Genomic DNA, 26,026 nt, shown 5'->3' with positions numbered 1-26,026 from the left:
CTCCACCCAGGGTGTATCTCCAATGGGATGGTTCTGCTACTGTCTGAGCATAGCATTAGAAATGGTCTGCCTTCAATGAAATCCCAAGAAATGCCCGGCTGCTTCTTATGGCTTCCATTCCAACAGGAAGCACACTCAACAGGCCACATGGGCATGGGTTGAATCGCAGTCCGTTTCTGTTGTGCCATGTACTGAGATTGAGGGGCCCGGGATGGTCTGCTGTCCCAGAAGGGGCAGGGGGAGAAGAGGGATGATACAGTGCTCAGAGGAAGGGAAAGAAAGCATGCATGGGGGGGGGAAGGGAAACTTTTGAAATGATAACTAAAACAGCAAATTCCTTGCACAAACCCTGGGGTTCTTAGATATCTGTGGGCCCCTCACAAACACAATCCTTTCAAACAGGGCAAACTCTTGCCTCTGAGTGTTTGGCGCTTTCATATGCGTAGAGTTATGTTGCACATTGTTAACCTGTGAGAATCCTTTGAAAATGTGAAATGTCCTTGTTGAATCGGTACCTATATTCTACACGCAATTTTTTTTCTTTTAATTGGCAATACTCCTTTAAAGAGGACTTCTAATGGAATGTGATTAACCTAGGGTTACCCTATGGCTCCAGAAAAAGGAGGCTGGATGGAGACATCCAAGTTTTACTTTTACTGAAAGCAATGGAGGTAAGGAGGACAGATAGAGGCATCTGGGCTTATCTGTCCTCCTTACTTCCATTGCTTTCAGTAAAAATAAAACCTGGACGTCTCCATCCAGCCTCCTTTTTCTGGAGCAATATGGTAACCCTAGATTAACACATTACAATTGTCAACACTTACTTTGCTTGGCCACCATATTTCTGTCTGCATTTGAGGTTTGATGATAAAGCAATGCCGCTTGTGTTTTAATGAAAAATTAGTAGTGAATGGGTATTAGCTGGTGGTTGGGTCTTGTACAAGACGCCTTCTCTGGTGAATGTCTCCTCCGTTTTTCCTTCTTTCTCCAGTTCTTCATAAACAGCCTAGGGAAGTGTGCCTCTGCTTGCTGGAGCTGGGAAGGATTGCTGCCAGGTAGGACAAAAGAGTCAAAGAATTAAGAATAATTTTTGCACGGGAGTCTTTAACTATTGTCAGTCCCGCCTTAGATGGTGTGCAGTGGCATAGTAAGGGGGTTGTCCCTCCCCGGGCGCCATGCTGGTGGGGGTGCTGGCGCCCCTCCTCCCCTCACCACACGCGTGCGCCCTTTCTATTCCCTTCCCCCACACCGCTAGTTGTTCACCGCCGTGAACAACCACTTCAATCTGCTCACAACCGCGTCGTCTCTCCCGCTGATGTCGTTTCCGGGTGCTGTGCATAGGAAGTGACAGAGGGAGAGCCGATGGGGGTGGCGAGGAGCACATTGAAGTTCTTGTTGCTCGTGGCGGTGAAGAAGTGCGGGGGGGTGTGGAGATGAAGGCGGAGGAGGGGCGCCTCTCGCTAGGCCACTGCTGGTATGGGTTCAGATTAACGTTCAAATGGCCTTGTTTGAAATCCAAAGGAAAATTAGGAAATTTTTTTAAAAAATGTAACGGAAAAATTCTGGGGCTATATCCTCTCCTTGCAAATTTACAGTGGTTTTGCATCCCACCCTTTTCCTTCCAGCAAAAAAATTCTCTACGTGGAGTAAGTTGCTTTAACAAAGGCTGGGCATGGATATGAGTAGGCCGAGTTCTGTAGCCTTGAGCAAACAAAAGTGCACATAAGCAAATCTATATGATAAACGCAAGAGGAAATGATGTTTTCCTTTTGAAACTCATGTAAATCTTTGATTGCCTGGCTGAAGTCACTTTACGATCAAGTTTCAAGTTTTTAAAATTTCAACGTTTCAAAGCGGCTAACATTCTTAATACATTTGACAATTAAGGCAGAATAATAAAAAGACATCAAATATTAAAACAACATCAAAGTTAAAAACAAAACAGCAACAACAAACTAAACTTTAAAACAGACGAATATTCTGACACATAAAGGAAGGGGAGAACAAAATGAACAAAAATGAAATAAAGAAAAGGTAAGGTAGACACTGCAGGTTTTTTCTTGAGTGTAAAGGCTGATCAGAAGAAAATCCCTTGGGGAAAAAACCCCTATAAAAAGAAAAGACAGGTTTTAGCAGAGAGTACGAGAAGTCTCTGGCCCAGATTCTCTTTACGGTGCTGTTATTGGCAATGGCCGCCTAAAAAGCAGGTGCTGATTGCATATCGATCATGCGACGGCGCTGTACAGAGAATCGCGCCTCTGGGAAAAATAGGCACCCAAAATGTAGGCCAGGATTTTCCAGGCCTCCGTTTCTAATGCCTATCTTTGCTGCGAATCGCGCCTAATGCCACTTTTGGTGTTGGCCACGCCCATAGTGGCGTTAGACTGTGGTAGGCGCCTGCAGGGGTGTGACTCTGGTGCCTTTTCTGTAGGCGCCAGTGGGCGTTTACGTAGTAGCATAGTACCTGAACGGTCCATCCAGTCTGCCCGTTAGTTATACCCAGTAGGGCGCCCTCTATGTACTGGGATGACTTTTGGAACCTAACGTGATCATGAAGAATGCCGGCGTGTCATTTTAAAAAAAAGTAAAATGCACACAGTACCAAAGCACAAAACTCGAATTTTAATGTGGTTAAAAAAGGGCAAATTCTATAAGAAGTGTCCAAAAGTGAGGCGTTGAATTAGGCACCGTTCAGCACGATTCCAGTACAATTGGGTGCTGTTTAACAAATCACACTGAGCGGCACCTATTTTGGAGGCGCCCAGGAATAGGCCAGCTCTAGGCACAACTAAAAGTTAGATGCCCATGCGAGCGCTTAAGCAAACTTAAGAGCAGTGATTCTGCCACAAGGCGCCTAACATGTAGCCACGCCCACGCCTAAGACGTAGCCACGCCCACACCTAACACATAGCCACGCCCATGCCTAACACATAGCCATGCCCATGCCTAACACATAGCCACGCCCACGCCTAACACGTAGCTATGCCCATGCCTAACACATAGCCACGCCCACACCTAACACATAGCCACGCCCATGCCTAACACATAGCCACGCCCACGCCTAACACATAGCCACGCCCATGCCTAACACATAGCCACGCCCACACCTAACACATAGCCACGCCCATGCCTAACACATAGCCACGCCCACGCCTAACACATAGCCACGCCCATGCCTAACACATAGCCACGCCCACACCTAACACATAGCCACGCCCACACCTAACACGTAGCCACGCGCACGCCTAACGTGCATAGCGCCTATTTTTTTTAAAGGTCGCCTAAATTTGTAGAGGCGCCTTATTGCAGAATCGCTCTTTCTCAATAGGCACCAAAGTTTCAATTATTGCTGCTTACAAAGCTTAATTGAGCTTGTTAATCAATTTAGATAAGCGCCCATCTAGTTGGGCGCTTCCGAAATAGGAGCCTAACATTACTTGCCGGGACCAAGATGTCTTTTGCCTTCAATGCTCCAAAGTAAGGAACAACTTGGGTAGATATCTGCTTCTGAATTTAATCTTTTGCAGGGAAAAGGAGTTTAAAATGCTATAGACTCCGATGCTAATATTTTAGGAAGAAGAGGGTCCAGAAATGCGACTCCCCAACTGAGGCATAAAGGCCGCAAATAAAAGGGAACATTGCCTTTCGCCTGAGTTATGGTTCTGGTTAACTTTCATCCACAGTATATTCTTCATTTTTTTCTATGAGTAAAGCCAGACAAATTAGAATACAATGAAGTCTTGGAAGTAGCAAAACTTTAAGAAATAATTCTAGTATATTATAAAAAAAAAAAAAAAAAAACCACAGTAAGACTAAAGATCTGATAGTTTGGCTTCTGATCTTCCTGAAGTATGAAAGCGGCATTCCTGGGGATCGTTTGGGTTGGGGGGGGTGATGGATAAGGCTGAATGCATGCAGGTGGGGGGCACAGTGCTCAGCCGGAGTTCGTGGTGATTTTACCGCCTGTGAGCGGCTCCAGACAGACAGGAAGCAAATGGGTTCCCTGCACATGTTTACTCAGTTCTGGCAAATGTTTATTTTTAAGCAGACTGTAGCAGCTTGTTGTCAGACTGCGCATGGACTTCTCATGTCAAGTACGTTGAACTCCATAAGAACATAAGCATCGCCTCTGCCGAGTCAGACCATAGGTCCATCGTGCTCAGCAGTCCGCACTCGCAGCAGCCCCCCAGGTCCATGACCTGTAGTGTTCTTTCACTTAAGACATTTTATCCTTTATAGTACCCCTCTAGCTATATCCCTCAATCCCCTTTTCCTTTAGGAACATGTCCAACCCCTTATTGAAACCCAAAATCGTACTCTGCTCTCCCACCTCCCGCGGAAGCGCATTCCAGGTATCCACCACCCGCTGGCTGAAGAAGAACTTCCTAGCATTTGTTCTGAATCTGTCTCCCTTCAGTTTTCTTGCGTGCCCTCTTGTTTTTGTTTCCCCCGCCAGTCTGAAGAATCTGCCCCTCTCCACCCTCTCTATACCCTTCATGATCTTGTAAGTTTCTATCATGTCCCCTCTAAGTCTCCGTTTTTCCAGAGAAAAGAGCCCCAGTTTCTCCAGCCTCTCAGCATATGAGAGGCCTTCCATGCCCCTTATCATTTTTGTTGCTCTTCTCTGGACCCTCTTGAGAGTCGCTATATCCTTCTTAAGGTACGGCGACCAGTATTGAACGCAGTATTCCAGATGCGGGCGTACCATCGCCCGATATAGCGGCAGGATAACTTCTTTGGTTCTGGTAGTGATTCCTTTTTTAATAATTCCCAACATTCTGTTCGCCTTCTTGGAGGCCGCTGCGCATTGTGCTCCCGACTTCAGTGTTAAATAATCTCTGCAGCGTTTTCCAGTGTTTTACAAGACGTAAATTGTCTCTAACTCTGCCAATCAATTTTGAGTTCGGATCTTTTATTTAATGCAGTCATGGCTGAGGAGAAGAAATGCGTAAGTCCTGTTCAGTCCTTGTAGCGGTGCCTCATGGGGGCTAGCTCATATATCGGTAGAGAAAAACTCGAATAAGCCATTTAGTCTGCCAGTAGGGCGGTCAGGGTTATTAATTGCTGCTCTGCAGGTTACCCCCATCTTCTCGACAGCACAAAAGTCATTTTGAATTGTAATGCTCAATACTTGATGTCCATGTTCTGTATTTATCACACATCACCTTGTCGTCATCTGTTATGCCTCCTCAGAGAGGGTAGTGGATGTCGGTGATGCTCTCCCACATTGCGCCTTGACATTTTCCTCAGCAGTTTGAGCCCAAGCCTAGGCTGACAATCGGGGAAGCCCAGTTCAAATCTCATCGCAGCTCCTTGTGATCTTGAGCAAGTCATGTAACTCTCCCTTGCCTAAGACACAAAGTTCTAAGTCCTCTAAGTACAGGAAAATACATACTATACTGTAACTCACCTTGAGCCACAATGGAAAAAGGCATGAACTAAATCCAAATAAAGAAATATTCCCTACTACTACAGTAGTACAAGTACTTCGAGTGCTACTAGACGTACGCAGAGCTGTATAGTTGCAAAGGAGATGGTCTCTGTTTGAAGAACTATTGCTACTACTATCCATTGTCATGTTTGACCCTTGGATACTCTGTAGGCCAGTCCTCGCCATGCTTTCTTGTTTTCCACGTCTTCTTTCAATTGCTTGATCTTCATTCCTGTGTCATTCTTGATGGTATCCGGCCAACGAGCCTTTGGTTTTCCCTTCTTCCTTTTACCACTGACTATTTCGCCCTTTTCTAGTGAATTCGCCCTCATCACAGGTTCAAAATAGGTCAGTTTCTGTCTGGTAATCTTGCCTTCCAGGGACAACTCTGGGTTTATATGATCAAGAACATCTTTGTTGGTGATCCTAGCTATCCATGGGATTCGTAGAAGACTTCTCCAGCACCACAGCTCGAAGGCGTTGATTTTTTCTTCTATCTGTTTTTGTGAGTGTCCATGTCTCGCAGCCATACGTCGTGATTGGGAACACAATGGCAGTGATCAGTTTTTGTTTGACGGTGATTGAGACATCTTTGCACTTTCATATTTGGTCCATATTCAACAAGGCTGCACACCCCAGTGCTAATCAACACTTGATCTCTGTTGTCAAACCACCACTGTGATTAGTGAGGGACCCAAAGAAAATGAAGCTGTGCTACTCACAATCTAATCGATCAAGACAGGATACCTTGGTAGGGGTTACAGTTAGTTGGGGATGGTTATACATTGAAGGCATTCTCGAAAAGGTAGGCTTTCAGTCTTTTTTTGAACTAGGGAAAGGGGTATGATGCACGGACTCAGGCATTAGGGCAGTGAGGTGAAAGGAATGAAGTCTGGAACTGGTAGAGGAGGAGAAGGATTCAGATAAGTTACTTTAATCTAGGGCAGGGGTGTCAAAGTCCCTCCTCGAGGGCCGGAATCCAGTCGGGTTTTCAGGATTTCCCCAATGAATATGCATTGAAAGCAGTGCATGCAAATAGATCTCATGCAGATTCATTGGGGAAATCCTGAAAACCCGACTGGATTCCGGCCCTCGAGGACCAGAGTTGCCCACCCCTGGACTAGACTGTGTGTGTGTGGCGGGGGGGGGGGGGGGGGGGAACAGCTTGCGTGGATAAATGTCGATTGCATGATAAGCTTGGTACCCCAGTGACTGAGTTTGCATTTCTTTCAGCAGGGTTCACATTTATGTATGAATGCCCACCTTACAGGGCTAAAAGTGTGATACTCTCTCTATAGCTGCATTCAGACATTTCCTTGGACTGCTAGGATGTCTAATGTGTGCCTTTTTGAAAAGGTATGGCGTGGAACCTTCCGGTTTAATAAAGTTGGAAAAGGAAATAGAAGAAACGCTCGCAGTCCCTCCTCCATCTCCTTCACCGTCCCCAACAAAATCATCTGGGAAAAGGAGCACAGGCAAGCAGCTGGATGATGCTGTAAGTTTCGAATTTCAGACGCTGCATTCTCCACAGATCAGTAGGTTTCCAGAAAAAATATTCCTTTATCCAAAATAACCTTTAAATGCTTGGCCTGGTGTAGTGTGACGAGAGAATTCATACAGAAAACTATTGTATGTCGTAACCTGTAGTGTAATCTTCTAAATGTCATTTCATTGAACATCTACACGCCTCCTGTGTGCATAGCTATTACATTACATTACATTAGTGATTTCTATTCCGCCATTACCTTGCGGTTCAAGGCGGATTACAAAAGGTTAATTTAAAAAAAAAAAACAGAGTTACAATGATTAGCAAGAGAGGTAAGTTGTAGATCTTATAAACATTTAGCGGGTTGTTGATTGTGAGGTGGTTTGTAAAAGAGTTAATAGGTGGTCATAGTGGAAGTTCTTTTGTTATTATTAGTGCAGTAATGGGTAGATCAAATGTCAGTTTTAGAGTTACTAAACTATCAGGATCAAATCTAAGATGTTCATAGTCTAGCTTGCATAGCCGATCTTCACACTTCCTGCCTATGCAAAATAGTATTAGTGGAGAAACCGCCCATCTGTCACAAGGGAAATACTAAAGACCCATTTTGCATAGAGCGCTTGAGATCGGAATTCAGGTGCCTGGGTCAAGACATGGCAGTATTTTACAGAAGGTTCTGCTGAATGAAGTTTTTTGTAAAATATGAATCAGGAGGTGCAGGAATGCATGTGAACTTGGCGACACGTACAGTGGGAGCACCGTTTTACAAAATTACATGTGGACAAAAAATACAGCATCAGGTAAGTGCTGGCTTTTCCACGTGGAAACAGTGGTTCCCAAACCTGCCCTGTTGGGTTTTCAGGATATCCGCAATGAATGTTGATGAGATATTTGCATGCACTGCCTCCACTGGATAGAAACCTCTCTCATGAACATACATTATAGATATCCTGAAAACCTGACTTGCTGGGGTGATCCTAGGTACGTTTGGGAATCGCTCCCTTGAAAGACCAATGTTGGGAGATGCATTTGTGAGACGGCTGCCATCCAGCTTCTTCCACTAGAGCAGGGGTGTCAAATGTTGGTCCTCGAGGGCCACAATCCAGTCGGGTTTGCAGGATTTCCCGCATGAAGATCTATTTGCATGCACTGCTTTCATTGTATGCTAATAGATTTCATGCATATTCATTGGGGAAATCCTGAAAACCTAACTGGATGGCAGCCCTCGAGGTCTGACATTTGACACCGCTGCACTAGAGGGATTGGGGAGATTCCCCCTTTGAACTTCCAGCTGGGGTTTTGTCCATGACCCAAATCCAAACTGGGAAGGGAAAACGGGTCATTGTGACAGCACTGGGATAATGCCCGGATGTGTTTCTACAATCGGAAAGAGAACTGGCACACTTTTGCCCGTTTCTCCACTTTAGAATGGGTTATACACAATGGCATAGTAAGGGGGGGGTCACGGTCCACCCCAGGCGCCATCTTCCTTTCCGCCCTACCCACTACCACGAACGCACCCCTTCCCTTCCCCTCTACCTCTTTAACATTTCTGGTGCGAGCAGCAACCCTCAACGTGGGGCTCATGCCAGCGTCGGCTCTTTCTCTGATGTCACTTCCTGGACCCGCACCTAGGAAGTGATGTTAGAGGATGAGCTGACCGTCCTAATTCTGTCCTAAACTTGAGACACACTGACCGGTACGCCTCAATTCCTGCTGTGATGTCTGGTCTATAATGTATTCATTTCATGCACCACCAAAAGATTAATTTTGTCTCTGCCAGGGTTTGAATGCATCTGCTGTAAGTTTTAAGCAGTTGTTAGAAGTTCCTGTTTGCAAGACTCTCCTTCCTTCCCTCCCTCCCTCCCTAGTTCCCTCTTCTGATCCATGAACTCTCCCTTCTCAGGTCCAGCACATTTCTGAAGATCCTCCTTGCAAGTGCCCCAGTAAATTCTGCGTGGAACGTCTTTCACAAGGAAGATACAGAGTTGGAGAAAAAATCCTTTTTATTAGGGTAAACAATTTATTTATTTTATTTGGTATTTATATACTGCCTATCAAGGTTATCGAAGTGGTTTACAATCAGGTACTTCAAGCATTTTCCCTGTCTGTCCCGGTGGGCTCACAATCTTTCTAATGTACCTGAGGCAATGGGGGGATTAAGTGACTTGCCCAGGGTCACAAGGAGCAGCATGGGATTTGAACCCACAACCCCATGGTGCTAAGGCTGTAACTTTAACCACTGCGACACACTCCCCCCCCCCCCCCCCCCCACTATTATATGCGAATCTGCCTCATAATACTTATGGAATCCCTCAAGGTTCAATCTTGTCTCCGCTCCTTTTTAATATCTTTCTGGCACCACTACTGACTCTCAGTCAATCAATTGGATTTTCTGCAAATGCCTATGCGGATGACATACAACTTTTACACCCATTAGATGTAGAAAATTCCAATGATATTATAGAACATAAAAATAGCCTTACTGGGTCAGACCAATGATCCAACAATCCCAGTGGCCCATGCTCATGGTGGCCAATCTAGGTCCCTAATACATGGCCAAAACCCAAGGAGTAGCAACATTCCATGCTACCGATCCAGGGCAAGCAGTGGCTTCCCCCATGTCCTTACAGACTATGGTCTTTTCCTCCAGAAAATTGGCCAAACCTTTCTTAAAACCAGCTACACTATCTGCTCTTACCACAATCTCTGGTAACGCGTTCCAGAGTTTAACTATTCTCTGAGTGAAAAAATATTTCCTCCTATTGGTTTTAAAGGTATTTCCCTGTAACATCATTGAGTGTCCCCTAGTCTTTGTAATTTTTGACAAAATGAAAATCGATCCACTTGTACCCGTTCTACTCCACTCAGGATTTTGTAGACTTCAATTATATCTCCCCTCAGCCTTCTCTTTTCCAAGCTGAAGAGCCCTAACCTTTTTAGTCTGTCTTCATACCAGAGGAGTTCCATCTCCTTATTATCTTGGTCGCTCTTCTTTGAACCTTTTCTAGAGCCGCTATATGTTTCTTGAGATAAGGAGACCAGAAATGAATGCAAAACTCCAGATGAGGTCACACCATGAAGCGATACAGAAGCATTATAACATTCTTAGTCTTTTTAAAAGAATTCCTAGCATCTTGTTTGCTTTTTGGCCGCTGCCGCGCATTGGGCAGTACAAAGTGTTTTGCTCTTACTATGCTTTATATAATTTGTACAATGAGGAACAACTTCTTCTATGCATAAAAATACAGGACAGTGGCAGGTTTATATTGACAGAGCCTGAAGGTTTTTCTTTTATCTTGATTAATTGAAAGAAACGTCACCGACGTCTTAGGGGTAAGCTTTTCCAAGTCTACCTGTTCTGCACTTTCACCACCTTCTCTTTCCATTGTATTATAACACTGAACGCAACTCGACATCTAAATGTGAGCAAAGACTTTCTAATCCCGTTGCTATGGAAACAGAGCTGGGAAATTTCTTTGGGGATTTACTGTGAATAGATGCATCAGCAATGAGTGTAGCTTCTTTCCGTGCTGCTCCTAGACAATATATTGATCCTTTGTGTAGAACAAGAAACACAGCACTGGTACAATACCAATGCCATCCATGTGGTATCCAGTGTCGTAACACGAGGACCTGGAGTGAAACGCTTCTACCGTACAAACTGTGCATGCACGTATTGTGAAGGGATTATCGTAACGTTTGTTTAGATCATTGGGGTCTTGTCCACTCTACAGGTTCTTCAGATCCATAAACAATATTGGTTTTGTGTGCCTCGCGATTTCTTCAGTCTCCTTGCTTTGGTGGTTTGTCGAAGGGTGAAAGGGTAATGCTGGCTGCTATTTTGGTGAAACGAAGCACTGGATAGGATTTAGGAGTTTCTTGATCAGTGGTTCTCTTTACTATGATAAGGATTTTTGGATTTAAGTGTTCTGCAATGAGAGGGCATAGGATGAAGTTAAGAGGTGATAGGCTCTGGAGTAATCTAAGGAAATGCTTTTTTACAGAAAGGGTGGTAGATGCGTGGAACAGTCTCCCGGTAGAGGTGGTGGAGACAGAGACTGTGTATGAATTCAAAAGGGCCTGGGATAGGCTTAGAGAGAGGAAGAGATAATGGTTACTGCGGATGGGCAGACTGGATGGGCCAATTGGCCTTTATCTGCCATCATGTTTCTATGTTTCTATGTTATGTTTGCTGCTGTGTAACGTATCATGGCATGATCATGCCACTGTTAATGATAATTACTAATCTCCGAAATAACCAGACTAATAAAGTTCAATAAATCTTCTAAGTGAGTAATTTTGCCATTCATTCAATGAGAGTTTTGAATCAGCGAGCCTTCAGAAGTGGTACTCCAACATTTGTAAACACGAAAGGTTATGGAACTTAGATACTGCAATGCATCCTCATCGGCTCCTGACCATCTCTATATCATATACTCTAAATGTTCTATATTTACATTTTAAATTAGACAACTTATCTTTAATGTCCAAAATCAGCCAACGATGTAACTTGTGCTGAATTATTCAATAGCGCCACTGCCGAGATGCATGTTTCATATGCTGTTTACTGCTTCAGGACGCGGTCATTTCAATAACAGATAATCGTAACGTGACGTATGCACGCTCTACTCTTAAGCAGTTTGCTTAGAAATTAGACAATAAACTGATGTTCTCCTGAGCTATGAGGGAACCTGTAGTCAGCTGGCCAACTACAGAATATGCTCCACTGGTGCAGGTTAAACTAATCTAATATTTGTGCATTGCACAAAACAGGCTCTAGACGACTCGAAGGATGAAAAGGGTAGCTGGGGTATAGAGGGGAGGGGAGAAAGGATAGGGGAAAGGAGAAGAGCCTAATTTTATTAGCAAAACAAGTGTCCCTAGAGATCTTAATTGTACTATGCAAAGACAGGTGCTTATAGGGGATGGCAGCATCAGTGAACAAAAGGAGTCAGTTCCGTTCAAGTGCGAGATGCCTGGAATATACCCAGTATTTAGATGGTGTTGGTCCTGTACCATTGGCTTATATGATATTACAGATGGGTTTACTGGAAGTAAAGTTGGAGGCGTCGCAGTTATCAAGGCAAGTCTGACTCATAAAGCTGTATAATCCCTTCAAAAAAGTTCCCCCCCCCCACCTTCATTGCCTGTATCTTTATCAAAATTTTGTAAATCCGTGTGCTTTCACGGACCTTAATTTAATGGATGTAAACCGCCTAGAACTTTACGGGTATGGCGGTATACAAGAATAAAATTATTATTATTATTATTATTATAATTCAGTAAATCACGCCCAAGTCAGGTTCCAGGAAGCCTTTCTGAGCACTTAGGAATCGTACAGATAAAATTTATTTATTTTATTTTTAAAATTTATAAATCGCTTAGGTCTAAGCCAGGGATCTCAAAGTCCCTCCTTGAGGGCCGCAATCCAGTCGGGTTTTCAGGATTTCCCCAATGAATATTCATGAGATCTATGTGCATGCACTGCTTTCAATGCATATTCATTGGAGAAATCCTGAAAACCCGACTGGATTGCGGCCCTCAAGGAGGGACTTTGAGATCCCTCATCTAAGCGGTGTACATACATATTAAACATACCCAATTGTAAAAACAAACAATATAATAGCAAATAATACAAGAGTGATAAAAATGAATCGTCCATAAAGCATTCTAAAGTGCTATTAGAGATTCAAGTCATTCCTCCTTAACCTTAATCTTCCCTAAAAATTGAAGACCACCCAAACCTGGAACAATTAAATCCCATTAAAGTTACAAAAACTGATCTACGAATAATTGTGTTTTAAAAAGTTTCTTAAATGGCGTATGATTCTTACATATGCTCAACGCTCCAGAAATGGAATTCCAAAGTTGTTTTCCAGCACTAGAAAAAAAAGTCATTCTTATTTATTTATTCATTCGATATTCTATACCGTTCTCTCAGGGGACAGTTTACATGAATGTATTCTGGTACTCGAGCCTTTTTCCTTGTTTGTCCTGGTGGGCTCATAATCTGTCTAATGTACCTGAGACAATGGGGGGATTAAGTGACTTGCCCAGGGTCACAAGGAGCAGTGTGGGATTTGAACCCACAACCTCAGGGTGTTGTGTAGCTTTAACCACTGTGCCACACAATGTTTTTGGCAGGCTACTGCAAGATTTAGACTTTTTGTGTGGCTGTTTACTTTGTTTTCAATAAATCTGAAGAAGTTAGGGCTGTAAATTAGTTAACTGTGTAAAGTTCTTCCTTTGATAGAATTTGTGACTTTGTTTTTTTTTTTTACATTTTCATACCTAGAATTTCACCCTGAACTTTGAAAGTTACTTAACCAATAACATAATTCAGTCTCTGCTTATTTATTATAGATTAAGGGCATGTCAAATGCACCGTGCTGAGATTGTTTGGTTTGATTTAAGGTGTAGTAAGAGAAAAAATCTATAAAATGAATTAATTAAAAGAATTTGCTTGCCTCTTAATATCTTACAAAGAAGATATAGCTGCACAGATTCAAACGAGCCTGGAACAGTCTGACTGGAATGAAACGCTGGCGTATAATGAAGCGGAGTCTTTGCATTATTGATGTACCTGAAAAAGGCAACCACAATTTTGGCTCGAGGTTATTACCGCATCCATCTCCTAGGAAAGATCTGCTCCCCCCACCCCCACCCCCAAAAAAGAGCCTATTTCAGGAGTTCAGCTGTGAGGCTGCTGTTTTTTTTCTTATGTGTATTAGGTTGCGGAAATAATGTTTTACTGAGGTGCAGAACAAGGAAATATTTATTCACAAAAACAGTGACAGATGCATGGGAGAAATTGGGGTGGGGGGGGGAGCAGGAGCAGATAGGCACCAAATGAAGGTGTCACGGAGAGAAGTGAAACAATGCTCCCTCGCTCTGTGTAATTTATCTGCTTTCATGTTGTGTTCAAAGGCAAAGTGGGCTGTTTTAAATTTGGAATGCATTTTTTTTTCTTTATATTCTGGATGGCAAGATCCTGATTATTATTTTATTGAGATCTATTGGTGAAGGAAGCTGAGATGTATTTTAAGGTCCTGATTTTTCTTTGTAAGCCGCTATAGTCATAACGGAAGAATTGCCCCACTGGGTTAGGGCGATGTCTTGTTGCCAACAATGGCCAAAGTACCCGGCAAGATCCCAAGAGTAAAATACCTACAGCGGGGATAAGTATCGACTTTTCTCAACGACCTCATCAGCGGCGGGGCAGCTAAGCAAATTAGTTCAAATGTTCTTAAACTTTTGGGAGTGCAATTTTCAAAGCCGTTTAGCTGGGTAAAAGAGCCTGGCCAAAAATGATCCCGATCTGATCTAATCTTCATTTTATGTACCGAATCTACTCCCTAAGGAGCTCAACTCGGTTTACAGTTCGTTAAAAGAATGAAATATAACAAGTAAAAACTGTGGGATAAAAACAGAAATTGGCTAGATTAGATGGATGGAAAAAGTTAGAAAAAAGTATGTTGAATTGCTTAGAATTACTTTACGACGGCTAGAATCAAATTAACTATTGTGAAAACAACCAGGTTTTTAAACTTTTTTGAAATTGAAATCATTGATCTACCAGTCTTAGAGAATCTGGATAATGGATAGGATAATGGGGAGAGGGAAGAGATCTCAGGAAATACGTGGAGACAAAAACTATATTTGAATTCAGGAAAGCTTGGGACAAACACATTGGATCTCTAGGGGACAGGAGGGCAAAGTAGATGGCATGGAGAGGCAGACTGGATGGGCCATTTGGACTCTATGGCCATATTCTAGAAATGGCGACTTAACCTTCCGGAGCCTAAGTTAAGAGGGAAATGCCATTTAATTTCAAGGGGCCTACTGGCAGCTAAAGCCTCAATAGGTGTGGCTAATGCCTAGGGTTACCAGATTTTCCCGGACATGTCCGGACGGTTTTTCAAAACCGCTTCCAGCTAGGAACGACGTCGGGACAGCATCTGCTTCCCACCAGCGCATTCGCAGATGCCTCCCCAACGAGTGAACAGGTTGAGGGGGGCAGAATGGGGTGTGTCTTGGGCGGGGCCATGGGTCCGGATTTTAGTTTCAGAAAATCCGGTAACCCTATTAATGCCGGAAGTGGCGTTAGGCACCAGCAAGCATCTCCGGAGGTGAGATTCAAACCAAAGATAGGTGCCAGAAATGTAGACCTTGAAAACCCTGGCCTACATTTTCTGGTGCTTCCCTTTTGCCAGAGGCGCAATTCTGTACACGGCCATCGCGTAATTAACAGCAACGGTGCTGTTTTATAGAATCTAGGCTTATGTGCCTCCATTTTTTAAATATTTCAATTGATCATGTACCTGGCCTTCCTTACACTTAGATCATGTTTTTTTAAAAAAACTAAACAATACTAAATTCTCCCCTCTAATTACTATTCATATATCTTCATATGATCCTCAGCAGGGTCTTCACGCATGCATCTTCAATGGATCATTTATTTATTTATTTTATTATTTATTTCTAATTATAAATCAAAATTTACAAGAATACATCTTGCTCCATTAAACACAGGGAAGAAAAACAAATCAAGGTATTAAAGTTCAATCTTACATAATCAAACAATCTTATTCCCCTTCTTAGACCACTATAATGGGGACAATGGATCATTTATATACTTTTTTTTAAAATGTTTTTTAAAATAATTCTTTATCTTTCAATGTATATATGTACAATACACCCCCTGAAATCTGTGGGGTTACTTTCCAGGAGCCCCCGCAAATTGTGCAAATCTGTGAAAAATGGACGTGGTCCAAAAATGCCCGATTTCTTTTAGGGCCCACCTCCCTGCTTCGTTTTTGGCTTCTCCGTTGGCTGGAAGGCTCCATAGCGTGCACGCACTCTACCGCTGCAACTGCCAGCGATCTCTTCTCTCTCTCCCCCCTCCCCAATCTCCCTCGCAGTGGCCGCACTAATAATAATTGATGGTGAAAGCAGCAGGAGGATTAAGAAACTCCCCCCCTCGCCCCCGCGAATGACTGAAGCCGCAAACTCCGAATCGCAAATTCACAGGGGAGTACTATGTGTGTGTGTGTGTGTATACATATACGGTACTCCCCCGTGAATTTACTTAAATTTGTTTATATAAACAAATGTAAGTAAACTTTTAAACACTTAGCTTAAATAAATTAATAGATGCCTCTGACACAATCATGATTCACTGATACTTCCTCATGGTCGAGGCTAAGTTACCATTCGGCGTTTCCCTCTGCAAGAAATGCTTTCATATAACTGCTATCGGCTGGTTTAAAAATCCCCCAAAACATACCAGTCTATAGATATTCATGTTGTATGTTTAGATTGCAAAAACAGCCCATGCAAAACACGTAATTGATTAAATTCCAGTCAGGTGGTTTTCTGTTGAAACATGACAGTGACGCATGGGGTGTTCGAGCCTTCACCACCCCTCCCTTTTGTTTATTACTCGGAGAAATGCCAGCACAACATCTAGCAGACAACTGAAGAACCTTTTTAGAGGAAGATGAGGGGCAATTGTAAATAGTGGGGGGCAGCAGTGCTCAGGATAAAAGGTCAGATTTGGCGTTTGAGCTTCAGGATAGCTAGAAATTGAGTTTATTATGATAATGCCACCATCTGATTTGGTATTTCAAGAGTTGGGGATGCATATGTTAATACTCCTCCATATCTCTTACCTTAAGTAATTTAGGCATATGCCTAGGGACGGGAGATTTGCCTTAGACTCTGTCATCAGTTATGGCTACTGCGTTACTTCATATAGAAAAATAGGTGTCATTTGTTGGGCTCATGTGCACGACAGAAGAGCGGGACTTGGGTGGGATTGTATGTGATGATCTTAAGGTGGCCAAACAGGTTGGAAAGGTGACGGCGAAAGTTAGAAGGTTACTAGGTTGCATAGGGACAGGTATGGCCAGTAGGAAAAAGGAGGTGTTGATGCCCCTATATAAGACTCTGGTGAGACCTCATTTAGAATACTGTGTGCAATTCTGGAGGCCGCACCTTCAAAAAGATATAAAAAGGATGGAGTCGGTCCAGAGGAAGGCTACTAAAACGGTGCGTGGTCCAGCTTTTATCTTATTCAGATTATTTATTGTATTATTCATATTCTTTATACACATCCAGGAGGGGTGAGGGGGGTTGGGTGGGAGGAACTTTGGGTTGTTTTAAGAATTTGATGTAGTATGAAAGTGCTGTTGTTTGATTTTATTATGATATTTTCTTGCACTTTCGGCCTCTTTTACAAAGCCGTGCTAGCGGCCCTGAAGCCCATAGAGATTTAAAGGGCTTCGGGGCTGTTGCCGCTTTGTAAAAGAGGCCGTTTGTATAAGTTATTATATAAAATCAATAAAAATTATAAATCGCGAGTCTATTTAGCCGAGTGGTATGGGATACATAGCTTTTTTTTTGTCTGTGGTGTTGATATTTTGATAAATCCTTGAATTCAAAACAGTCTATGCCCCGTCACTCGGTTTTTCTACATTATATTTCTAATGAGGCGGCCATTTTGGATGAATTTAGGGCTCCTTTTACTAAGGTTCGCTAGCGTTTGTAGTGCTACGCTTCTAGAACTAACGCCAAAGGTCTACCGCTTGGGGCAATGTAGCGTGCGCTATTCCGCGTGTTATAGCCCTAATGCGGCTTGGTAAAAGGAGCCCTTAGTGATCGGTGAAGCCTCATGCAACTTTATCTCATGAGGTTCGGAAGCTTCCAATAGTATTTGAGGACAAATTAAATAACAATTCCCTATTTTGTAATAGATGTCTGTCAGTTTGACATCCAGACCAGGAACACAACCAGTCGGGATCTTTGTTGCCACTGGTACTGGGCTGTTTCAAGGTGAAAGGTTCCACAGATTTAGAGTTTTTTAAATAATGAAGTACGTGTCCTTTCTGAGAGCTATGGCTTCATTAGAATTTCAAATGGTAATCACAATAATTAATATTTTAAACATGATCTGCTGGAATAATCCCTAGTGGAGGTTGTATTGACAGTGTAATTTATTTTCATTTAGAGAATATTTCAGCAAAGGTGGTATAAATAATTTGATTTAATGCTTGCCTGTGTCATATTTGGAAGAAAAAAAAAATTGGTTAGAGAAAGATAGGGTGTGAGTTCTACACAGTAGGCTATTTTTATCTTGAGATATAGTTGCTTTGAATATTTTCTTTGGTCAGTTTTATGTATGTTTTATTGGAAGTTGCTTACCTTTAGATGGGCATAAGTTTTAAAAAGTGTGTGTGTGTAGGAGGGAGTAGTGATGGTGTAATTTTGAAAGATAATTTTTCTGTTTTTATTCTGATTGGGATTATTTGTTTTTTTGTATGCAAAGGAGGCTTAATTATCAGAGCTTCATGTAATTTCTTTCATAGTAATGTTTTGTGAGATTATCCTCTGCTCGAGGCCTTGCATTAGGTACGATCTGATACAAGATACTACCTAATGGATCACTCTTGGGTTGATACATTGAAGCAGTGGCGTAGTAAGGGAGGGGAGGGTGCCATGTTGGTGGGGGTGCCAGCACCCCTCCCCCTCCCCTCTTCCAAAGCCTCCCCTCGCCACAGGCACGCCCCTTCCCTTACCCCATACCTCTCGCTTTCACTGCCACGAGCAACAACTTCAATGTGTTCCTCGCGACTGTGTTGGCTATCCCGCAAACATTGCTTCCAGGTGCCGCATATAGGAAGTGACGTCGGAGGGAAAGCTACCAGATTCACGAGGAGCATGTTGACGTTGTTACTCATGGAGGTCAACAGCTAGTGGGTAGGAGGAGTGGGGGGGTATGGACACAAGGCAGGGGAGGGGCGCCTTTCACCCTCGCTGCACCACTGCATTGAAGTACGTATAAGTGAAAAAGGTCAAAAATAGAACACTTGTTCTTGCAAGCAGAGGCACTGGTGCTCCCAGACTGAGTCCAATAAGTTGCATCTAGACATCCACAGCACGCTTATCATATCTTGTCATGCCTGCATGCCTATATGTGCGTGTGCATATGTCTGATCACACTAACATTCTATAAGGGCCAAATAAGCAGCTACTTTCCTTTATAGACTATTCATCTATCAAATGCCTTCTAGGCGCCTATATACAAGTGCACTTTTTTGTAGAATTACCCTCAAATGGTTTCTGTCCATGTACAAAATGTTTTGACGCCTTAACCAACCATTTTTGGGAGACAGCTCCATCAAGAACATATGAACAGAAGAGTTGGTCCAGAGGTTGGTGGTCTTCAACATAAAACATATGAGGACAAAATTAAAGATCTTAATAGGGTATACTTAGGAGGAAAGCGGGAGAGGGGAGATATGATGGAGACGTTTAAATACTTATGTGGAATAATGTGCATGAAGGTCTGGAATGAGGGAGCAAAGGATGACGGTGAAAGGGGATAGATTTAGAAGTAACCTCAGGAAATACTTTTTCACGGATAGGGTGGTGAACACGTGGAGACAAAAACTGTATTTAAATTCAAGAAAAACAAGTACATTGGATCTGTAAGGAAGATGAAGGGATAGTAGAGGGTGAGGAGAGGCCATAAGGTCTTCATCTGCCTTCATTTTTTTATGTCCATAAACTGCTGTTGAGATAGACATGGAGGATGCCACTGTTTGCCTTGAATCAGTGGCATGGAATGTTGCTACTCTTTGAGGTTCTAGAATGTTACTAGTATTTGGGGTTCTGGAATACTGCTACTGCTTGGGTTTTTGCCAGGTACTCGTAACTTGGAGTGGTCTCCTTGAAGACAGGATATTGGGCTATGGACCATTGGTCTCATCCATTAAGGCTATTCTTATAGTGCTAAGATCATTTTCAGATGTTGGTCCATATGCACATATTTCAGTTACTTTCAAAAACAGTCTGATGAGGTACTTGGAAGGGGTATGAGCACATATCGCCTCAAAAAAAAAAATCACCCTCATAGTAGGTACTCGGCTAACCGTGAAAGTTTAGGCTCTTGTCGTTTTGAAACACAAAGTGATGCGTGTACTTTCAGCATAACAAACCAATGTTTACAAGCCTGTTTTGTATATTTCTCTGCATGGGCTTAAAAGGACACATGCATGTTTACAATTAGGTACCTCACTGGTAATTTATCCCGAAGATAAAGATGCCGAGAGCATGAAATAAGCATTTGAAAGGGTGAATTTGACAAAGGAGCCTGGATCTCTTAGCAACCAAGGGGAGCTCTACTGCCCAAGTAGCAGGAAGACTAAGTTGAGTGTACTTTGAAGACCTTGAAAGCTGGATATGGTTTGGTGAGAGAATACATTGAATCCAAGGATATTGGGATTGTTCTCGAGGTTGTGTGGGGTTTTTTTTTTTTTTTTTTTTCCCAATGACAAGAGTTTGCTATTTCAGCAGGTCACAGTAGGATCACAGCTGTGGTTCAGATGCACTCTGGCTTCTCTTACAGGTTTTAATTAAAATTTCCTGCCAGCTCAATCTGTCATTTCTCTTTTCAAAATAACCATCCCTCAGGGGAGGGGGAACGCACACAGGCTTCACACTGCTCAGCTGTATTGGGGCGCTCTCTTTTTCACCAATAGTAGGGTTATGCTGGGGAAAGGTTTCATTTTTTAATTTTTTTGTATTTTAATATTTGTTACTCTGCAGTGTTGTCCTGTGAATGACCCCTGCCAGGCATCCATTCCCACTGTGGCAGTCTCCCGGTAGAGGTGGTGGAGACAGAGACTGTGTCTGAATTCAAGAGGGCCTGGGATAGGCACGTGGGATCTCTCAGAGAGAGAAAGAGATAATGGTTACTGTGGATGGGCAGACTTGACGGGCCATTTGGCCTTTATCTGCCATCATGTTTCTATTTGAGCAAGCGCTCTGTTCCATGTCTCTCACTTTCTACCTGGGATAGCTCTATTGTCAGCCTGCTAGTGGGATGGACTTCAGCCACTTGAGCCGTCTTCTCTGCTTAGATCTTCGGCAGAATGGGGCTTCCCGCTGATCCAAGCTCTTTCCTTTCTTCTGCTCTTTGTAAAAGGCTCCCCCAGCAGCCTGAGCCAACAGTGATGCCACCATAGAACCATGCACCATTTGCTGGTGGAGGCTGTCAGGCACTAAGAAGAATTTGCAGGATCAAAATTCGAGTTTCATAGTAGCTCAGCATGGCAGACACTATACTTCTGGAAGTGTTGTTCTGCTACCTTTGATCCTCTTCCTCTCTTCCCCTGTGTGACTTAGTTCTGTGGCAATGAGATTGGACGTCCATAAGTGCTTTTGATGCTGCCCAGCTCCATTGGGGGTGGGGTGGAAAGGAGGTAGCATGGTAACCCTCCCACCATAAGTAAGATTTTTTTTTTTTTTTTTACCAGAACAGCAGCGTGAATTGTTGTTTAAGGCAGGCTGGGTTTATTTTTATGGAAGGGAAGATCATATATATATATTTTTTTGCCACACCTGGTTACCACTGCTGTGAATATTTGGGTGGATTTTACCAATACATAGCCAAATGTACATTAGAACTTTTTAATGCATACAAATTGATTCTACCCATGTTAATTTGACAGTTAACCTGAGTTAAATTGATTTTGTGTGGACTAATGTTTTTAAAACACCTCTTTAATGAACAGAGTGTATGTTTAATGAATACAGATCTACGTCTCTCATCTGTACTTATGCCTGGGGTGGCATTTCAGCCATTTTTCTTTTTGACATGGTTGTGTAGAAAATCTTGGCAGAATTAGATAATTTATTTACCGTGTTGTCTCGGGTGTGTCTTGATCAGTGGGATCTTCTTACTTCCTCTGTGTCTGTTGTACAGACTGAAGAGCAACTGCTAATTAGGGCTTCCCTAATGATGGAAAAACAGTGCACGGTTGAAGACCAGAAAAGCCCTTTAAAAATGGCCACTACTAAATTTAACTTCATAGCTTAATTTTTACATTTTGTATTCTATACTGGTTTAAATGTTGAGCATTACATTTCTGGACTAAATCCTACAGAAATGACTTGAAATTATTATTTTTATATCTACAACTTATTTAAAGTTCACACTTCCTTTGTGAATAGTTCTGGCCTTGATAAAACCTGCCACCTTGAGGTTCCTTGTATAATTGCACTTCTGATGACTATTGGACTCCCTTTTTATATAGGTGTCAAAGGTCACAGAGATGCTCAGTCCCTGGAATTTTTGATGTTAAATAATGAAATAGTAGGCATTTGGGTAGGATTTACCCAGACATGTCCTCTTTAATTTAGAGGACATGCACGGGCATCCGGACGGATTTTGAAAAGCTTCCAGCTTGGATCCGCGTTCGGAGGGCATCTGTGCATGCACGGATGCAATGTGGTGATGTCATCCCTGTGTGCATGCACAGCTGGCCCCTGACGTGGCTCCGAGCACGAGAACGGGTTGAAGGGGAGGGAGACTGGGGTGTAACGGGGCGTGACTTGGGTGTAATGAAGCAGGGTTGGGTGGAACTGGGGGGCAGGGCCATGTGCCCAGATTTTACAATAGTAAAATCTTGTAACCCTACATTAGGGGAGGGGGAGGAGAGGAATACCTCAGGGTGCCACTGCACCACACACTCCCATTGGCAGGTCCCTTGCTCATATGTTGATTTTGCTTCCTTAACGGGTTAAAAAAAAAATCCCAAGGTTTTATTTATTTTGAAGTTATCTGGGTAACATCCCATCAAGTGGAGTTCACAGTTCCTGATCATCTTCTCTACCTAACTTGAGTCTCTCTATTAATGACTCTATTTTCAAAATTTAATAGCCTCGAGATATATATATATATATATATTTTTGCTGAGCATAACATAAAACTCTTTATAATGTATTGCTCAGCTGGATCTTGGGCAAGAGTTTTGTAATTAAGTTTCTGCATGAGTCATCTAACTTCCTTTGATGGGAGCTGGAAATTATTTTATAACTAATGGCTCCTAAGCTGACAATGGTCATATAACTATTAGCAGAGACGTGTTCCATGATGGTAAACATCAAGGCAGGATTAATTCTTCAAGGGTCCCTAGGCACACAAGTGCACTGGCCCCACCTCAATTTATTTACCCTTTTTCTTATTAGCTTCTTTATTTCTACTTTATTTCTTTTATTTTAAAATTCAAAACAGTGCCAGTGTACAGTTTTTCTTCTATGCAACCTCCAAGCATCTCTGAAGAAATCCCCCCTTCCTTCCTAGAAGAAGAGATCTTCAGCTGGAAGCCCAACAATTTATATTTTGCATTTGTATAGGAGGTATAGGGCATGGCGGGAAGAATATTTAGGGTTTGATAACTCTAGCTGCAGTTATGAGTTGTGAATGCAGTCATTAGTGTCGCATTTGGTGCAGTGATGGTCTACCTCCCTCTGTCTAGGGCTCTGAGTGATGATGCTTCTTTTATAGCTACGAATCAGAGGTAATTGCTTTCAGGATGGATTTCAGGGTATTTTTGAGAACAATTGGTATTTATTCATAGTAAATATCAACATTTCCAAATTTGGTCCTGGAGCCTTAAACTTGCAGTCTGGCTTGCAGGATAAGAGCGATTTCCATACAATGGATTTCTAATGTATGCAAATTAATCTCTTTCATATTCACTAGGTATATCCTGAAGCCTGAACCCCCCACTCATTGTATTTCTGAGAAACTCCCTAACCCCCTACTTGTCCTGTTTTGTTCAATTAGGTTGTAAGCTCTACTGAGCAGGGATTGTTTCAATCCACAGCGCTGTGTATGTCTAGCAGAGCTGGAGAAATGATAAGAAGTAGTAGTAGTGGTTATATCAAAGCCCTAGATTGGGTCATGGAAACACTGGTGTGTATTAAAGAATGATGCAGTGACAATTTTTTCCCTGTCCCCGCGGGAACTCATTTTCCCGTCCCGGCGAGTTATTTTCCCTGTCCCCGCCTCATTCCTTCAAGCTCTGTCCTGCAGTGCACAAGCGTCAAACGCTTTAAAATTAAGTGTCTGAGGCTTGTGTGGTTAAGGAAGAGCTTACAGGAATGGGACAGCGACAAGACTCGCGGGGACAGGACGGGGAAATTGAGTTCCTGCGGGTATTGTCCCCTGAAATACCCTGACTGTGCAGCATGTACTCCTAGGGGGTCTAGCAAAGGGCTCCTAAGTTTGGATACTGGGAAACCGGGCACTCGGGTCGAGTTCTGCATGGAACTTTCTAGCTTAAGACCGCATTTTCACGCTCCGTTGTAGGTGTGGGCTTATGTGCCAGTCAAAAGCCGGCTTAAATACTCACATCTAACAACTGGCATTTAGGAACATAGTCTATAAAACAGGGCCTAAGTGGGGGGGTACAACCTGCTCCTGCCCCCTTGGAGTTGTGAGCTAGAAAAATTCTGCACACTTTATAGAATAGGGGCATAGGACAGTTACGTGAGTAATTCCTAATTAGTGCCGGTTTACTTATTTTACCGCCTTTTTGAAGGAATTCACTCGAGGCAGTGTACAGCAAGACTAAGTCGAGCACGAGCAACAGACGATTACCGCAGGAAAAATCTTCAAATTATAATCAAAGTGTGGCATAGGACTACATTACAATGTCAACAATTAGCACTTGTTAAGGCCAATTGTAGATATAAGTCTATTAGAATACAGTCATTTATGCAGGCAAACTCTTCCTATTATGCACCGATCTTTGGGTGCCGTTTCCAGAATGAGGGGGTAGTGGAATCTGGAACTTGGGTCATGGATGGGGGGGAGACGTCACATTTTTAAGCTGTGCAATCCTGCTCTTGAGAATCTGAGAGCTTCCTAATGAAAAGTGAAGATCTGTAAGTGTTTGTTTCTTTACGACCAAAATAAGAAGATTTAACCTTGACGAGGTCGGTGAACAAAACCGAGATTCTACTGTTTTGTGCTTACAAACACCTTCTCGTTTTAAATCTGCTATACTTGGTCTAGCCCTTCCTTCTGCTCTTAATATTGCATTTTTTCTCCAACCGAAAGTGCGTTCCCTGGGGTAAAGAATTCTTTCATATTTTAACTCTGACCCTGACACTTATAAATGTCTTAGTGCCGTAATGGCATTCAGATTCTGTCTATCTAACTCAGTGAGTGCCATGATTGGTGAAAAATGGCTTCAGCAAAATGATTATGTCATAACTCAGAAATCAGAGCATTGGGTCTCCCGTTGGCACAGTGGACTGTGAAGGCTCTTTCTGATTCAGTTTCCCCTCCAGGCTTATGAATCTTTCATTGTGTTCTTACTTGGCGGCGAGGAATAGCTTTCCTTTAGGGCTAGAGCTTTTTTTTTTTTTTTAATTATTATTGAAGTTTCTTTTTTTTTTTCTTTAAATACTGTTCAATTAGAGGCTGTCCCAAATGATATAAAAAAATGCAGCTAGAGAATGACACAGGGACAAATTAGTCCTTGTCCCCGTGGGATCTGTATCTATCTCCGACCTCGTGAGTTCCATCCATATCCCATCCCTGTAAGCTCCGCCCTGATCTGCGCAAGCCTTGAACGCTTTAAAATCATAAGCGTTTGAGGCTTGTGCTGATGAAGACAAAGCTTGCAGTGATGGGGCAGCGACAAGAATCGAACTCACGGGGGCAGGACGATACATCCGACAGGGACAGGGACAAATTTGTCCCCTTGTATGTGAGACTTACCATTTAGAATCGGAAGGTTTACAATTAGGAATATGAGTGGATAAGGACCGGTGTACAAATACAGTATTGATCTCCAGAATGTGAAAAATTAGCCTGAAACATTTTGTTCCGCCTGTTGAATAACAGCCCATTCTGCAATTAGGACAAGATCTTAATGAGCAGAACATCTTTATTCTTCCTGCCTCGTTAGCAAGTTCAGACCTTTCATTGTTTCTACGTTAAGGCTGTCTGATGCACCAGAGCCTCACAGTTCGATGAATGCTGGATTTAAAAAAAACAAAACAAAAAAGAATAGCTCGGTACCTTAGAAACATAGACATAGAAACATAGAAGATGACGGCAGAAAAGGGCCACAGCCCATCAAGTCTGCCCACCCCAACAACCCTACCCCCTTGAATTTACCCCCCTAGAGATCCCACATGTGTATCCCATTTCCTTTTAAAATCCTTCACGCTGCTGGCCTGAATCACCTGAGGTGGAAGTTCATTCCAACGATCGACCACCCTTTCGGTGAAGAAGAACTTCCTGG

General features: G+C 42.8%; 1 protein-coding gene across 1 annotated transcript in view; it reads left to right on the top strand.

Moving 5' to 3' along the window:
- The window catches only part of GAS2 (growth arrest specific 2), a 59,632-nt gene that overhangs the window by 21,505 nt on the left and 12,101 nt on the right, over positions 1 to 26,026 (top strand). Inside the window, exons 5-7 of the mRNA XM_033928230.1 lie at positions 992 to 1,055; positions 6,788 to 6,926; positions 8,824 to 8,931. Of these exons, the coding sequence (XP_033784121.1) occupies positions 992 to 1,055; positions 6,788 to 6,926; positions 8,824 to 8,931 (311 nt within the window). The remainder of the gene's footprint in view (positions 1 to 991; positions 1,056 to 6,787; positions 6,927 to 8,823; positions 8,932 to 26,026) is intronic.

This window comes from Geotrypetes seraphini, chromosome 19, assembly GCF_902459505.1.
Source record: "Geotrypetes seraphini chromosome 19, aGeoSer1.1, whole genome shotgun sequence".
Classification (NCBI taxonomy): Eukaryota; Metazoa; Chordata; class Amphibia; order Gymnophiona; family Dermophiidae; genus Geotrypetes; species Geotrypetes seraphini.
This window is presented reverse-complemented; position numbering and strand designations above follow the sequence as displayed.